This window comes from Petromyzon marinus, chromosome 73 (genome assembly GCF_048934315.1).
Source record: "Petromyzon marinus isolate PM22_M1 ecotype Great Lakes invasive population chromosome 73, UKy_Petmar_22M1.pri1.0, whole genome shotgun sequence".
In the NCBI taxonomy this organism is placed as follows: Eukaryota; Metazoa; Chordata; class Hyperoartia; order Petromyzontiformes; family Petromyzontidae; genus Petromyzon; species Petromyzon marinus.
Genome location: NC_133739.1, coordinates 8,045,128 through 8,063,057, shown reverse-complemented (window position 1 = coordinate 8,063,057; position 17,930 = coordinate 8,045,128). Strand labels below are relative to the sequence as shown.

General features: G+C 49.3%; 1 protein-coding gene across 1 annotated transcript in view; it reads right to left on the bottom strand.

Moving 5' to 3' along the window:
* Window positions 1–17,930, bottom strand: part of DCAF6 (DDB1 and CUL4 associated factor 6) — a 117,911-nt gene that overhangs the window by 69,448 nt on the left and 30,533 nt on the right. The window contains 2 exon segments of the mRNA XM_076055894.1: window positions 752–928; window positions 2,532–2,686. Coding sequence (XP_075912009.1) covers window positions 752–928; window positions 2,532–2,686 — 332 coding nt within the window.

Below are 17,930 nucleotides of genomic sequence, written 5' to 3'. Positions count from 1 at the left end.
GATACTCGTCGTCTTTTTTTCTTTTCGCCATCTTCTTCGTCGAAGGGTTAGCTTTGAGATAATGACCGAGCAGACGCAGTCTCAGACTGATTCAAAAGGGGGCGTTTACCTGTTTTACCCAGCAACGGCAAACGTAGGCCAGTATCATCCAATTAAAATAATGGACAATTGCTCCTGCAGCCCTGAACAGGACATGCGCAGTGAAAAATCGATGGATGGATTAAAACAAGTGAGAATATTTTGTTTTATCTGCGAGCCATATGCAATCATCAAAAGAGCCACATCTGGCTCGCGAGCCATAGGTTCCCGACCCCTACTGTAGGGGCAAGTGCTGTTAGTGAGTAGTAGCAGCAGCATAAACACACACACAGACACACACACACCCATCAACCCACCCACCCACTCACTCACCCACTCACTCACCCACTCACTCACTCACCCACTCACTCACTCACCCACCCACCCACTCACCCACCCACTCACCCACCCACTCACCCACTCACTCACTCACTCACCCACTCACTCACTCACTCACCCACCCACTCACTCACTCACCCACCCACCCACCCACTCACACACCCACCCACTCACTCACCCACTCACTCACTCACCCACCCACCCACCCACTCACCCACCCACCCACTAACCCACCCACTCACTCACCCACTCACTCACTCACCCACCCACCCACCCACTCACCCACCCACCCACTCACCCACCCACTCACCCACTCACCCACCCACCCACCCACCTCGTAGGCCGTGCCGTGATGGCAGCTGAACTGTCCAAGTTGCCGGGAGGTTTCGAGGTCCGTGCGGGCGATGACCCCGTCTCCCGCACAGGACACCACCACTCGCTCGCGGCTCAGCGGCAGGAAGCGCGCCGAGAAGATGTTCGCCTTGTGGCCCGATGGCACGCTGGCGACCACCTACTCGCGGGGACACGCGGGGACACGCGGAGACACGCGGAGAGAGACACAGAGAGAGAGAGACACACACAGAGACACAGAGACACAGAGAGAGACACACACAGAGACACACACAGGGTGAGGCAGAGACACACACAGGGTGAGACACACAGAGACACACAGAGACACACACAGAGTGAGACACGCGGAGACACACGGAAAGAGACACAGAGACACACAGAGACACACAGAGACACACACAGAGACATACACAGAGTGAGACACACAGTGAGACACACAGAGTGAGACAGAGACACACAGAGACACACACAGAGACACACACAGAGTGAGACACGCGGAGACACACGGAGAGAGACACAGAGACACACAGAGACACACAGAGACACACACAGAGACACACACAGAGTGAGACACACAGTGAGACACACAGAGTGAGACAGAGACACACAGAGAGACACACAGAGACACACACAGAGTGAGACACGCGGAGACACACGGAGAGAGACACAGAGACACACAGAGACACACAGAGACACACACAGAGTGAGACACACAGTGAGACACACAGTGAGACACACAGAGTGAGACAGAGACACACAGAGACACACACAGAGTGAGACACACAGTGAGACACACAGAGTGAGACAGAGACACACAGAGACACACACAGAGTGAGACACACAGAGACACACACAGAGTGAGACAGAGACACACACAGAGTGAGACACACAGAGACACACACAGAGTGAGACAGAGACACACGGAGACACACACAGAGTGCGACACACAGAGACGCACACAGAGACACACACAGAGTGAGACACAGAGAGAGAGACACACACAGAGAGACACACAGGGTGAGGCAGAGACACACACAGAGAGACACACAGAGTGAGACAGAGACACACACAGAGTGAGACACACAGAGACACACACAGAGTGAGACACACAGAGACACACACAGAGTGAGACACACAGAGACACACACAGAGACACACAGAGACACACACAGAGTGAGACACACAGACACACAGAGTGAGACACACAGAGACACACACAGAGTGAGACACACAAAGACACACACAGAGTGAGACACACAAAGACACACACAGAGTGAGACACACAGAGACACACACAGAGTGAGACACCCACAGAGTGAGACAGAGACACACAGAGACACAGAGACACAGAGAAGACGTGTCTCTGTGTCTCTACCCCCCCGTGTCTCCCCCCTTCCGTGTCCTCCCCTTGTCTCCACCCCGTGTCTCCACCCCTCCGTGTCTCTCCCCCCTCCCACCGTGTCTCCCCCCACCCGTGTCTCCCCCTCCCCCCCCACCGTGTCTCCACACCCCGTGTCTCTACCCCCCGTGTCTCCCCCCCGTGTCTCCCCCCGTGTCTCCCCCCCCGTGTCTCCACACCCCGTGTCTCCCCCCCCGTGTCTCCACACCCCGTGTCTCCCCCCCGTGTCTCCCCCCCCCGTGTCTCCACACCCCGTGTCTCCACCCTCCCGTGTCCCCCCCCCCCCGTGTCTCCACCCCCCCGTGTCCCCCCCCCCCGTGTCTCCACCCTCCCGTGTCTCCCCCCCCCCGCCCCCGTGTCTCACCTTGCGCCTGAAGGGGTCCGTGAGCACGAGTTTCGTGTCGTCCGAGCCGGACAACAGCAGCTCCCCTCGCTCGCTCCAGCACAGCGAGTTAACACAGCCTTCGTGTACAGGGAGACGTGTCTCCAGGCTGAGACGCTGCACAAACTCCAGACGTGCTGCACACACAGAGACACAGTGAGACACAGAGAGACACGGTGAGAGACACGGTGAGAGACACGGTGAGAGACACAGCGAGTTGACGCAGCCTTCGTGTACAGGGAGATGTGTCTCCAGGCTCAGACGCTGCACAAACTCTACACGTGCTGCACACACAGAGACACAGAGAGAAACAGAGACACAGAGAGAGACACGGTGAGAGACACAGCGAGTTAACACAGCCTTCGTGTACGGGGAGACGCGTCTCTAGGCTGAGACGCTGCACAAACTCCAGACGTGCTGTGTACACAGAGACACAGAGAGACACGGAGACACGGAGAGAGACACGGTGAGAGATAGAGAGACACGGTGAGACACAGAGAGACACTGAGAGACACGGTGAGACACAGAGAGACACGGAGAGAGACACGGTGAGAGACAGAGAGAGACACGGTGAGACAGAGAGAGACACAGCGAGTTAACACAGCCTTCGTGCACGGGGAGACGCGTCTCCAGGCTGAGACGCTGCACAAACTCCAGACGTGCTGCACACACAGAGACACAGAGAGAGACAGAGAGACAGAGAGACACAGCGAGTTAACACAGCCTTCATGTACGGCAAGACGTGTCTCCAGGCTGAGACGCTGCACAAACTCCAGACGTCCTGTGTACACAGAGACACGGTGAGAGACAGAGAGACAGAGAGACACAGAGAGTTAACACAGCCTTCGTGTACGGCAAGACGTGTCTCTAGGCTGAGACGCTGCACAAACGCCAGACGTGCTGCACACACAGAGACACAGAGAGAGACAGAGAGACACGGAGAGAGACACAGCGAGTTAACACAGCCTTCGTGTACGGGGAGACGCGTCTCCAGGCTGAGACGCTGCACAAACTCCAGACGTGCTGCACTAGCAGAGACACGGTGAGACAGAGAGACACAGAGAGACACGGAGAAAGACAGAGAGACATGGTGAGAGATACGGAGAGAGACATGGTGAGACACGGTGAGAGACACAGCGAGTTGACACAGCCTTCGTGTACGGGGAGACGTGTCTCTAGGCTCAGACGCTGCACAACTCCAGACGTGCTGTACAAGCAGAGACACGGTGAGACAGAGACACGGTGAGACACGGTGAGAGACACAGCGAGTTAACACAGCCTTCGTGTACAGCAAGACGTGTCTCTAGGCTGAGACGCTGCACAAACTCTACACGTGCTGCACAAGCAGAGACACAGAGAGAGACACAGAGAGAGACACAGCGAGTTGACACAGCCTTCGTGCACAGCAAGACGTGTCTCCAGGCTGAGACGCTGCACAAACTCCACACGTGCTGCACACACAGAGACACAGAGAGAGAGACACAGAGACACAGCGAGTTAACACAGCCTTCGTGTACGGGGAGACGCATCTCCAGGCTGAGACGCTGCACAAACTCTACACGTCCTGTGTACACAGAGACACAGAGAGACACAGAGACACGGAGAGAGACACGGTGAGACATGGTGAGACACAGCGAGTTGACGCAGCCTTCGTGTACAGCAAGACGCGTCTCTAGGCTCAGACGCTGCACAAACTCTACACGTGCTGTGTACACAGAGACACAGAGACACGGTGAGAGACACGGTGAGAGACAGAGAGACACAGAGAGTTAACACAGCCTTCGTGTACAGCAAGACGTGTCTCCAGGCTGAGACGCTGCACAAACTACAGACGTGCTGTACACACAGAGACACGGAGAGAGACAGAGACACGGAGAGAGACACGGTGAGAGACACAGCGAGTTAACACAGCCTTCGTGTACAGAAAGACGTGTCTCTAGGCTGAGACGCTGCACAAACTCCAGACGTGCTGTGTACACAGAGACACAGAGACACATAGACACAGAGACACAGAGACACGGTGAGAGACACAGCGAGTTAACATAGCCTTCGTGCACGGGGAGACGCGTCTCCAGGCTGAGACGCTGCACAAACTCCACACGTGCTGTGTACACAGAGACACGGTGAGACACGGTGAGAGACACGGAGAGACACAGAGAGAGACACAGCGAGTTAACACAGCCTTCGTGTACAGCAAGACGTGTCTCTAGGCTGAGACGCTGCACAAACTCCACACGTGCTGCACAAGCAGAGACACGGTGAGACAGAGAGAGAGACACGGTGAGAGACACGGTGAGAGACAGAGAGAGACACAGAGAGAGACACGGTGAGAGACACAGCGAGTTGACGCAGCCTTCGTGTACGGGGAGACGTGTCTCCAGGCTGAGACGCTGCACAAACTCTACACGTGCTGCACACACAGAGACACAGAGAGAGACACAGAGAGAGACACAGCCTTCGTGCACGGGGAGACGCATCTCCAGGCTGAGACGCTGCACAAACTCCAGACGTGCTGCACAAGCAGAGACACAGAGAGACACGGTGAGAGACACAGCGAGTTGACACAGCCTTCGTGTACAGGGAGACGTGTCTCCAGGCTGAGACGCTGCACAAACTCTAGAAGTGCTGCATAAGCAGAGACACAGAGACACAGAGACACGGTGAGACACGGAGAGAGACACAGCAAGTTAACACAGCCTTCGTGTACGGGGAGACGTGTCTCTAGGCAGAGACGCTGCACAAACTCCAGACGTGCTGCACTAGCAGAGACACGGTGAGACAGAGAGACACGGTGAGACACGGTGAGACACGGTGAGAGACAGAGAGAGAGACAGAGAGACAGAGAGACACAGCGAGTTAACACAGCCTTCGTGTACGGGGAGACGTGTCTCCAGGCTGAGACGCTGCACAAACTCCAGACGTGCTGCACACACAGAGACACAGAGACACGGTGAGACACAGAGAGAGACAGAGAGAGACACAGCGAGTTGACGCAGCCTTCGTGTACGGGGAGACGCGTCTCTAGGCTAAGACGCTGCACAAACTCCACACGTGCTGCACACACAGAGACACGGAGAGAGACAGAGACACGGTGAGACACGGAGAGAGACACAGCGAGTTGACGCAGCCTTCGTGTACGGGGAGACGTGTCTCTAGGCTGAGACGCTGCACAAACTCTACACGCGCTGCACAAGCAGAGACACAGAGAGAGACACAGAGAGACAGAAAGACACGGTGAGACACAGAGAGACACAGAGAGAGACACAGAGAGACACGGAGAGAGACAGAGAGACACGGTGAGACATGGAGAGACACGGTGAGACACGGTGAGACACGGTGAGAGACACGGAGAGAGACACAGAGAGTTAACACAGCCTTCGTGTACAGGGAGACGTATACAAACTCTACACGTGCTGCACACGCAGAGACACGGTGAGAGACACAGAGAGACACGGTGAGACACAGAGAGAGACACAGAGAGAGAGACGGTGAGACACAGAGAGACACGGTGAGACATGGAGAGACACGGTGAGACACGGAGAGACACGGTGAGACACGGTGAAACACGGTGAGACATGGTGACACGGTGAGACATAGAGAGACACGGAGACACGAGTAGAGACACGGCGAGAGACACGGTGAGACACAGAGAGGCACAGAGAGACACGGAGAGAGACAGAGAGACACAGTGAGAGACACGGTGAGACATGGAGAGACACGGTGAGACACGGAGACACGGTGAGACACGGAGAGACACGGTGAGACACGGAGAGACACGGTGAGACACGGAGACACGGTGAGACACGGAGAGACACGGTGAGACACGGAGAGACACGGTGAGACACGGAGACACGGTGAGACACGGAGAGACACGGTGAGACACGGAGAGACACGGTGAGACACGGAGAGACACAGCGAGAGACACAGAGAGACACGGTGAGACACGGTGAGACATGGTGGGAGACACGGGGAGACAGGGTGAGACACGGCGAGAGACACAGAGAGACACGGTGAGACACGGTGAGACACGGTGAGACACTGTGTCAGACACGGTGAGACACAGGAAATCTTCAAATCAAGACAACTTGAACCGTTCGGATAGCCACCGCCTCGGTGCAGTGTGGAAGCGAATCATCAAATAACCGCGTTTTTTTAAATGCATGCCTACGAAGGGCAGCCTACTTCAAGAGGGATTACTGTTGGCACTAGCTACGTGACCACCAGGCTAACTACACTAATCACAACGTAACTAGCTACGTGACCACCAGGCTGAGTACACTAATCACAACGTAACTAGCTACGTGACCACCAGGCTAACTACACTAATCACAACGTAACTAGCTACGTGACCACCAGGCTAACTACACTAATCACAACGTAACTAGCTACGCCACCACCAGGCTAAATACACTAATCACAACGTAACTAGCTACGTGACCAACAGGAAAACTACACTAATCACAACGTAACTAGCTACGTGACCACCAGGCTAACTACACTAATCACAACGTAACTAGCTACGTGACCACCAAGCTGACTACACTAATCACAACGTAACTAGCTACGTGACCACCAGGCTAACTACACTAATCACAACGTGACTAGCTACATGACCACCAGGCTAACTACACTAATCACAACGAAACTAGCTGCGTGACCACCAGGCTGAGTACACTAATCACAACGTAACTAGCTACGTGACCAGCAGGCTAACCACACTAAGCACAACGTAACTAGCTACGTGACCACCAGACTGACAACACTAATAACAACGTAACTAGCTACGTGACCACCAGGCTAACTACACTAATCACAACGTGACTAGCTACGTGACCACCAGGCTAACTACACTAATCACAACGTAACTAGCTACGTGACCACCAGACTGACAACACTAATCACAACGTAACTAGCTACGTGACCACCAGGCTAACTATACTAACCACAATGTAACTAGCTAGATCACCACCAGGCTAACTACACTAATCACAAAGTAAATAGCTACGTGACCACCAGGCTAACTACACTAATCACAACGTGAATAGCCACGTGACCAGCAGGCTAACTATACTAATCACAACGTAACTAGCTACGTGACCACCAGGCTAACTACACTAATCACAACGTGACTAGCCACGTGACCAGCAGGCTAACTATACTAATCACAACGTAACTAGCTACGTGACCACCAGGCTAACTACACTAATCACAACGTAACTAGCTACGTGACCACCAGGCTAACTACACTAATCACAACGTAACTAGCTACGTGACCACCAGACTGACAACACCAATCACAATGTAACTAGCTACGTGACCACCAGGCTAACTACACTAATCACAACGTAACTAGCTACATGACCACCAGGCTAACTACACTAATCACAATGTGCCTAGCTACGTGACCACCAGGCTAACTACACTAATCACAACGTAACTAGCTACGTGACCACCAGGCTAACTACACTAATCACAACGTAACTAGGTACGTGACCACCAGGCTAACTACACTAATCACACCGTAACTAGCTACGTGACCACCAGGCTGAGTACACTAATCACAACGTAACTAGCTACGTGACCACCAGGCTGAGTACACTAATCACAACGTAACTAGCTACGTGACCACCAGGCTAACTACACTAATCACAACGTAACTAGCTACGTGACCACCAGGCTAACTACACTAATCACAACGTAACTAGCTACGCCACCACCAGGCTAAATACACTAATCACAACGTAACTAGCTACGTGACCAACAGGAAAACTACACTAATCACAACGTAACTAGCTACGTGACCACCAGGCTAACTACACTAATCACAACGTAACTAGCTACGTGACCACCAAGCTGACTACACTAATCACAACGTAACTAGCTACGTGACCACCAGGCTAACTACACTAATCACAACGTGACTAGCTACATGACCACCAGGCTAACTACACTAATCACAACGAAACTAGCTGCGTGACCACCAGGCTGAGTACACTAATCACAACGTAACTAGCTACGTGACCAGCAGGCTAACCACACTAAGCACAACGTAACTAGCTACGTGACCACCAGACTGACAACACTAATAACAACGTAACTAGCTACGTGACCACCAGGCTAACTACACTAATCACAACGTGACTAGCTACGTGACCACCAGGCTAACTACACTAATCATAACGTAACTAGCTACGTGACCACCAGACTGACAACACTAATCACAACGTAACTAGCTACGTGACCACCAGGCTAACTACACTAATCACAACGTGACTAGCTACGTGACCACCAGGCTAACTACACTAATCACAACGTAACTAGCTACGTGACCACCAGGCTGACTACACTAATCACAACGTAACTAGCACACGTGACCACCAGGCTAACTACACTAATCACAACGTGACTAGCTACGTGACCACCAGGCTAACTATACTAACCACAATGTAACTAGCTAGATCACCACCAGGCTAACTACACTAATCACAAAGTAAAGAGCTACGTGACCACCAGGCTAACTACACTAATCACAACGTGACTAGCCACGTGACCAGCAGGCTAACTATACTAATCACAACGTAACTAGCTACGTGACCACCAGGCTAACTACACTAATCACAACGTGACTAGCCACGTGACCAGCAGGCTAACTATACTAATCACAACGTAACTAGCTACGTGACCACCAGGCTAACTACACTAATCACAACGTAACTAGCTACGTGACTACCAGGCTAACTACACTAATCACAACGTAACTAGCTACGTGACCACCAGACTGACAACACCAATCACAATGTAACTAGCTACGTGACCACCAGGCTAACTACACTAATCACAACGTAACTAGCTACATGACCACCAGGCTAACTACACTAATCACAATGTGCCTAGCTACGTGACCACCAGGCTAACTACACTAATCACAATGTGCCTAACTACGTGACCACCAGGCTAACTACACTAATCACAACGTAACTAGCTACGTGAACACCAGGCTAACTACACTAATCACACCGTAACTAGCTACGTGACCACCAGGCTGAGTACACTAATCACAACGTGACTAGCTACGTGACCACCAGGCGAACTACACTAATCACAACGTAACTAGCTACGTGACCACCAGGTTAACTGCACTAATTACAACATAACTAGCTACGTCACCACCAGGCTAACTACACTAATCACAACATAACTAGCTACGTGACCACCAGGCTAACTACACTAATCACAACGTAACTAGCTACGTGACCACCAGGCTAACTACACTAATCACAATGTGCCTAGCTACGTGACCACCAGGCTAACTACACTAATCACAACGTAACTAGCTACGTGACCACCAGGCTAACTACACTAATCACACCGTAACTAGCTACGTGACCACCAGGCTGAGTACACTAATCACAACGTGACTAGCTACGTGACCACCAGGCGAACTACACTAATCACAACGTAACTAGCTACGTGACCACCAGGTTAACTGCACTAATTACAACATAACTAGCTACGTCACCACCAGGCTAACTACACTAATCACAACATAACTAGCTACGTGACCACCAGGCTAACAACACTAATCACAACGTAACTAGCAACGTGACCACCAGGCTAACTACACTAATCACAACGTGACTAGCTACCTGACCACCAGGCTGACTACACTAATCACAACTTAACTAGCTACGTGACCACCAGGCTGACTAAACTAATCACAACGTAACTAGCTACGTGACCACCAGGCTAACTACACTAATCACAACGTGACTAGCTACGTGACCACCAGGCTAACTATACTAATCACAATGTAACTAGCTACATCACCACCAGGCTAACTACACTAATCACAACGTAACTAGCTACATGACCACCAGGCTAACTACGATAATCACAGCGTAACTAGCTACGTCACCACCAGGCGAACTACACTAATCACAACGTAACTAGCTACGTGACCACCAGACTAACTAAACTAATCACAACGTAACTAGCTACGTCACCACCAGGCTAACTACGCTAATCACAACGTAACTTGCTATGTGACCACCAGGCTAACTACGGTAATCACAACGTAACTAGCTAAGTCACCACCAGGCTAACTACACTAATCACGTGACTAGCTACATGACCATCAGGCTAACTACACTAATCACAACGTAACTAGCTACGGGACCACCAGGCTAAATACACTAATCACAACGTAACTAGCAACATGACCACCAGGCTAACTACACTAATCACAACGTGACTAGCTACCTGACCACCAGGCTGACTACACTAATCACAACGTAACTAGCTACGTGACCACCAGGCTAACTATACTAATCACAACGTAACTAGCTACGTGACCACCAGGCTAACTACACTAATCACAACGTAACTAGCTACGTGACCACCAGTCTAACTACACTAATCACAACGTAATTAGCTACGTCACCACCAGGCTAACTATACTAATCACAACGTAACTAGCTACATGACCACCAGGATGACTAAACTAATCACAACGTAACTAGCTACGTGACCACCAGGCTAACTACACTAATCACAAAGTAACTAGCTACATGACAACCAGGCTAACTACACTAATCACAACGTAACTAGCTATGTCACCACCAGGCTGACTACACTAATCAGAACATAACTAGCTACGTGACCACCAGGCTAACTACACTAATCACAACGTGACTAGCTACGTGACCAGCAGGCTAACTACACTAATCACAACGGGACTAGCTACGTGACCACCAGGCTAACTACACTAATCACAACGTAACTAGCTACGTGACCACCAGGCTGACTACACTAATCACAACGTAACTAGCACACGTGACCACCAGGCTAACTACACTAATCACAACGTAACTAGGTACGTGACCACCAGGCTAACTACACTAATCACAACGTAACGAGCTACATGACCACCAGGCTAACTACACTAATCACAACGTAACTAGCTACGTGACCACCAGGCTAACTACACTAATCACAACGTAACTAGCTACGTGACCACCAGACTGACAACACTAATCACAATGTAACTAGCTACGTGACCACCAGGCTAACTACACTAATCACAACGTAACTAGCTACGTGACCACCAGGCTAACTACACTAATCACAACGTAACTAGCTACGTGACCACCAGACTGACAACACTAATCACAACGTGACTAGCTACGTGACCACCAGGCTAACTATACTAATCACAATGTAACTAGCTACATCACCACCAGGCTAACTACACTAATCACAACGTAACTAGCTACATGACCACCAGGCTAACTACGATAATCACAGCGTAACTAGCTACGTCACCACCAGGCTAACTACACTAATCACAACGTAACTAGCTACGTGACCACCAGACTAACTAAACTAATCACAACGTAACTAGCTACGTCACCACCAGGCTAACTACGCTAATCACAACGTAACTAGCTACGTGACCACCAGGCTAACTACGGTAATCACAACGTAACTAGCTAAGTCACCACCAGGCTAACTACACTAATCACGTGACTAGCTACATGACCATCAGGCTAACTACACTAATCACAACGTAACTAGCTACGGGACCACCAGGCTAAATACACTAATCACAACGTAACTAGCAACATGACCACGAGGCTAACTACACTAATCACAACGTGACTAGCTACCTGACCACCAGGCTGACTACACTAATCACAACGTAACTAGCTATGTGATCACCAGGCTGACGACACTAATCACAACGTAACTAGCTACGTGACCACCAGGCTAACTACACTAATCACAACGTGACTAGCTACGTGACCACCAGGCTAACTATACTAATCACAACGTAACTAGCTACGTGACCACCAGGCTAACTACACTAATCACAACGTAACTAGCTACGTGACCACCAGTCTAACTACACTAATCACAACGTAATTAGCTATGTCACCACCAGGCTAACTACACTAATCACAACGTCACTAACTACATGACCACCAGGCTGACTAAACTATTCACAACGTAACTAGCTACGTGACCACCAGGCTAACTACACTAATCACAAAGTAACTAGCTACATGACCACCAGGCTAACTACACTAATCACAACATGACTAGCCACGTGACCAGCAGGCTAACTACACTAATCACAACGGGACTAGCTACGTGACCACCAGGCTAACTACACTAATCACAACGTAACTAGCTACGTGACCACCAGGCTGACTACACTAATCACAACGTAACTAGCACACATGACCACCAGGCTAACTACACTAATCACAACGTAACTAGCTACGTGACCACCAGGCTAACTACACTAATCACAACGTAACTAGCTACATGACCACCAGGCTAACTACACTAATCACAACGTAACTAGCTACGTGACCACCAGGCTAACTACACTAATCACAACGTAACTAGCTACGTGACCACCAGACTGACAACACTAATCACAATGTAACTAGCTACGTGACCACCAGGCTAACTACACTAATCACAACGTAACTAGCTACGTGACCACCAGGCTAACTACACTAATCACAACGTAACTAGCTACATGACCACCAGGCTAACTACGATAATCACAGCGTAACTAGCTACGCCACCACCAGGCTAACTACACTAATCACAACGTAACTAGCTACGTGACCACCAGGCTAACTAAACTAATCACAACGTAACTAGCTACGTCACCACCAGGCTAACTACACTAACCACAACGTAACTATCTACGTCACCACCAGGCTGAGTACACTAATCACAATGTGACTAGCTACGTGACCACCAGGTTAACTGCACTAATTACAACATAACTAGCTACGTCACCACCAGGCTAACTACACTAATCACAACATAACTAGCTACGTGACCACCAGGCTAACTACACTAATCACAACGTAACTAGCTACGTGACCACCAGGCTAACTACACTAATCACAATGTGCCTAGCTACGTGACCACCAGGCTAACTACACTAATCACAACGTAACTAGCTACGTGACCACCAGGCTAACTACACTAATCACACCGTAACTAGCTACGTGACCACCAGGCTGAGTACACTAATCACAACGTGACTAGCTACGTGACCACCAGGCGAACTACACTAATCACAACGTAACTAGCTACGTGACCACCAAGTTAACTGCACTAATTACAACATAACTAGCTACGTCACCACCAGGCTAACTACACTAATCACAACATAACTAGCTACGTGACCACCAGGCTAACAACACTAATCACAACGTAACTAGCAACGTGACCACCAGGCTAACTACACTAATCACAACGTGACTAGCTACCTGACCACCAGGCTGACTACACTAATCACAACTTAACTAGCTACGTGACCACCAGGCTGACTAAACTAATCACAACGTAACTAGCTACGTGACCACCAGGCTAACTACACTAATCACAACGTGACTAGCTACGTGACCACCAGGCTAACTATACTAATCACAATGTAACTAGCTACATCACCACCAGGCTAACTACACTAATCACAACGTAACTAGCTACATGACCACCAGGCTAACTACGATAATCACAGCGTAACTAGCTACGTCACCACCAGGCGAACTACACTAATCACAACGTAACTAGCTACGTGACCACCAGACTAACTAAACTAATCACAACGTAACTAGCTACGTCACCACCAGGCTAACTACGCTAATCACAACGTAACTTGCTATGTGACCACCAGGCTAACTACGGTAATCACAACGTAACTAGCTAAGTCACCACCAGGCTAACTACACTAATCACGTGACTAGCTACATGACCATCAGGCTAACTACACTAATCACAACGTAACTAGCTACGGGACCACCAGGCTAAATACACTAATCACAACGTAACTAGCAACATGACCACCAGGCTAACTACACTAATCACAACGTGACTAGCTACCTGACCACCAGGCTGACTACACTAATCACAACGTAACTAGCTACGTGACCACCAGGCTAACTATACTAATCACAACGTAACTAGCTACGTGACCACCAGGCTAACTACACTAATCACAACGTAACTAGCTACGTGACCACCAGTCTAACTACACTAATCACAAAGTAATTAGCTACGTCACCACCAGGCTAACTATACTAATCACAACGTAACTAGCTACATGACCACCAGGCTGACTAAACTAATCACAACGTAACTAGCTACGTGACCACCAGGCTAACTACACTAATCACAAAGTAACTAGCTACATGACAACCAGGCTAACTACACTAATCACAACGTAACTAGCTATGTCACCACCAGGCTGACTACACTAATCAGAACATAACTAGCTACGTGACCACCAGGCTAACTACACTAATCACAACGTGACTAGCTACGTGACCAGCAGGCTAACTACACTAATCACAACGGGACTAGCTACGTGACCACCAGGCTAACTACACTAATCACAACGTAACTAGCTACGTGACCACCAGGCTGACTACACTAATCACAACGTAACTAGCACACGTGACCACCAGGCTAACTACACTAATCACAACGTAACTAGGTACGTGACCACCAGGCTAACTACACTAATCACAACGTAACTAGCTACATGACCACCAGGCTAACTACACTAATCACAACGTAACTAGCTACGTGACCACCAGGCTAACTACACTAATCACAACGTAACTAGCTACGTGACCACCAGACTGACAACACTAATCACAATGTAACTAGCTACGTGACCACCAGGCTAACTACACTAATCACAACGTAACTAGCTACGTGACCACCAGGCTAACTACACTAATCACAACGTAACTAGCTACGTGACCACCAGACTGACAACACTAATCACAACGTGACTAGCTACGTGACCACCAGGCTAACTATACTAATCACAATGTAACTAGCTACATCACCACCAGGCTAACTACACTAATCACAACGTAACTAGCTACATGACCACCAGGCTAACTACGATAATCACAGCGTAACTAGCTACGTCACCACCAGGCTAACTACACTAATCACAACGTAACTAGCTACGTGACCACCAGACTAACTAAACTAATCACAACGTAACTAGCTACGTCACCACCAGGCTAACTACGCTAATCACAACGTAACTAGCTACGTGACCACCAGGCTAACTACGGTAATCACAACGTAACTAGCTAAGTCACCACCAGGCTAACTACACTAATCACGTGACTAGCTACATGACCATCAGGCTAACTACACTAATCACAACGTAACTAGCTACGGGACCACCAGGCTAAATACACTAATCACAACGTAACTAGCAACATGACCACCAGGCTAACTACACTAATCACAACGTGACTAGCTACCTGACCACCAGGCTGACTACACTAATCACAACGTAACTAGCTATGTGATCACCAGGCTGACGACACTAATCACAACGTAACTAGATACGTGACCACCAGGCTAACTACACTAATCACAACGTGACTAGCTACGTGACCACCAGGCTAACTATACTAATCACAACGTAACTAGCTACGTGACCACCAGGCTAACTACACTAATCACAACGTAACTAGCTACGTGACCACCAGTCTAACTACACTAATCACAACGTAATTAGCTATGTCACCACCAGGCTAACTACACTAATCACAACGTCACTAACTACATGACCACCAGGCTGACTAAACTATTCACAACGTAACTAGCTACGTGACCACCAGGCTAACTACACTAATCACAAAGTAACTAGCTACATGACCACCAGGCTAACTACACTAATCACAACATGACTAGCCACGTGACCAGCAGGCTAACTACACTAATCACAACGGGACTAGCTACGTGACCACCAGGCTAACTACACTAATCACAACGTAACTAGCTACGTGACCACCAGGCTGACTACACTAATCACAACGTAACTAGCACACATGACCACCAGGCTAACTACACTAATCACAACGTAACTAGCTACGTGACCACCAGGCTAACTACACTAATCACAACGTAACTAGCTACATGACCACCAGGCTAACTACACTAATCACAACGTAACTAGCTACGTGACCACCAGGCTAACTACACTAATCACAATGTAACTAGCTACGTGACCACCAGACTGACAACACTAATCACAATGTAACTAGCTACGTGACCACCAGGCTAACTACACTAATCACAACGTAACTAGCTACGTGACCACCAGGCTAACTACACTAATCACAACGTAACTAGCTACATGACCACCAGGCTAACTACGATAATCACAGCGTAACTAGCTACGCCACCACCAGGCTAACTACACTAATCACAACGTAACTAGCTACGTGACCACCAGGCTAACTAAACTAATCACAATGTAACTAGCTACGTCACCACCAGGCTAACTACGCTAATCACAAAGTAACTAGCTACATGACCACCAGGCTAACTACAATAATCACAACGTAACTAGCTAAGTCACCACCAGGCTAACTACACTAATCACGTGACTAGCTACATGACCACCAGGCTAACTACACTAATCACAACGTAACTAGCTACGTGACCACCAGGCTAACTACACTAATCACAACGTGACTAGCTACCTGACCACCAGGCTGACTACACTAATCACAACGTAACTAGCTACGTGACCACCAGGCTGACTACACTAATCACAACGTAACTAGCTACGTGACCACCAGGCTAACTACACTAATCACAACGTGACTAGCTACGTGACCACCAGGCTAACTACACTAATCACAACGAAACTAGCTGCGTGACCACCAGGCTGAGTACACTAATCACAACGTAACTAGCTACGTGACCAGCAGGCTAACCACACTAATCACAACGTAACTAGCTACGTGACCACCAGACTGACAACACTAATAACAACGTAACTAGCTACGTGACCACCAGGCTAACTACACTAATAACAACGTGACTAGCTACATGACCACGAGGCTAACTACACTAATCACAACGTAACTAGCTACGTGACCACCAGACTGACAACACTAATCACAACTTAACTAGCTACGTGACCACCAGGCTAACTACACTAATCACAACGTGACTAGCTACGTGACCACCAGGCTAACTATACTAACCACAACGTAACTAGCTAGATCACCACCAGGCTAACTACACTAATCACAAAGTAAATAGCTACGTGACCACCAGGCTAACTACACTAATCACAACGTGACTAGCCACGTGACCAGCAGGCTAACTATACTAATCACAACGTAACTAGCTACGTGACCACCAGGCTAACTACACTAATCACAACGTAACTAGCTACGTGACCACCAGACTGACAACACTAATCACAATGTAACTAGCTACGTGACCACCAGGCTAACTACACTAATCACAACGTAACTAGCTACGTGACCACCAGGCTAACTACACTAATCACAATGTGACTAGCTACCT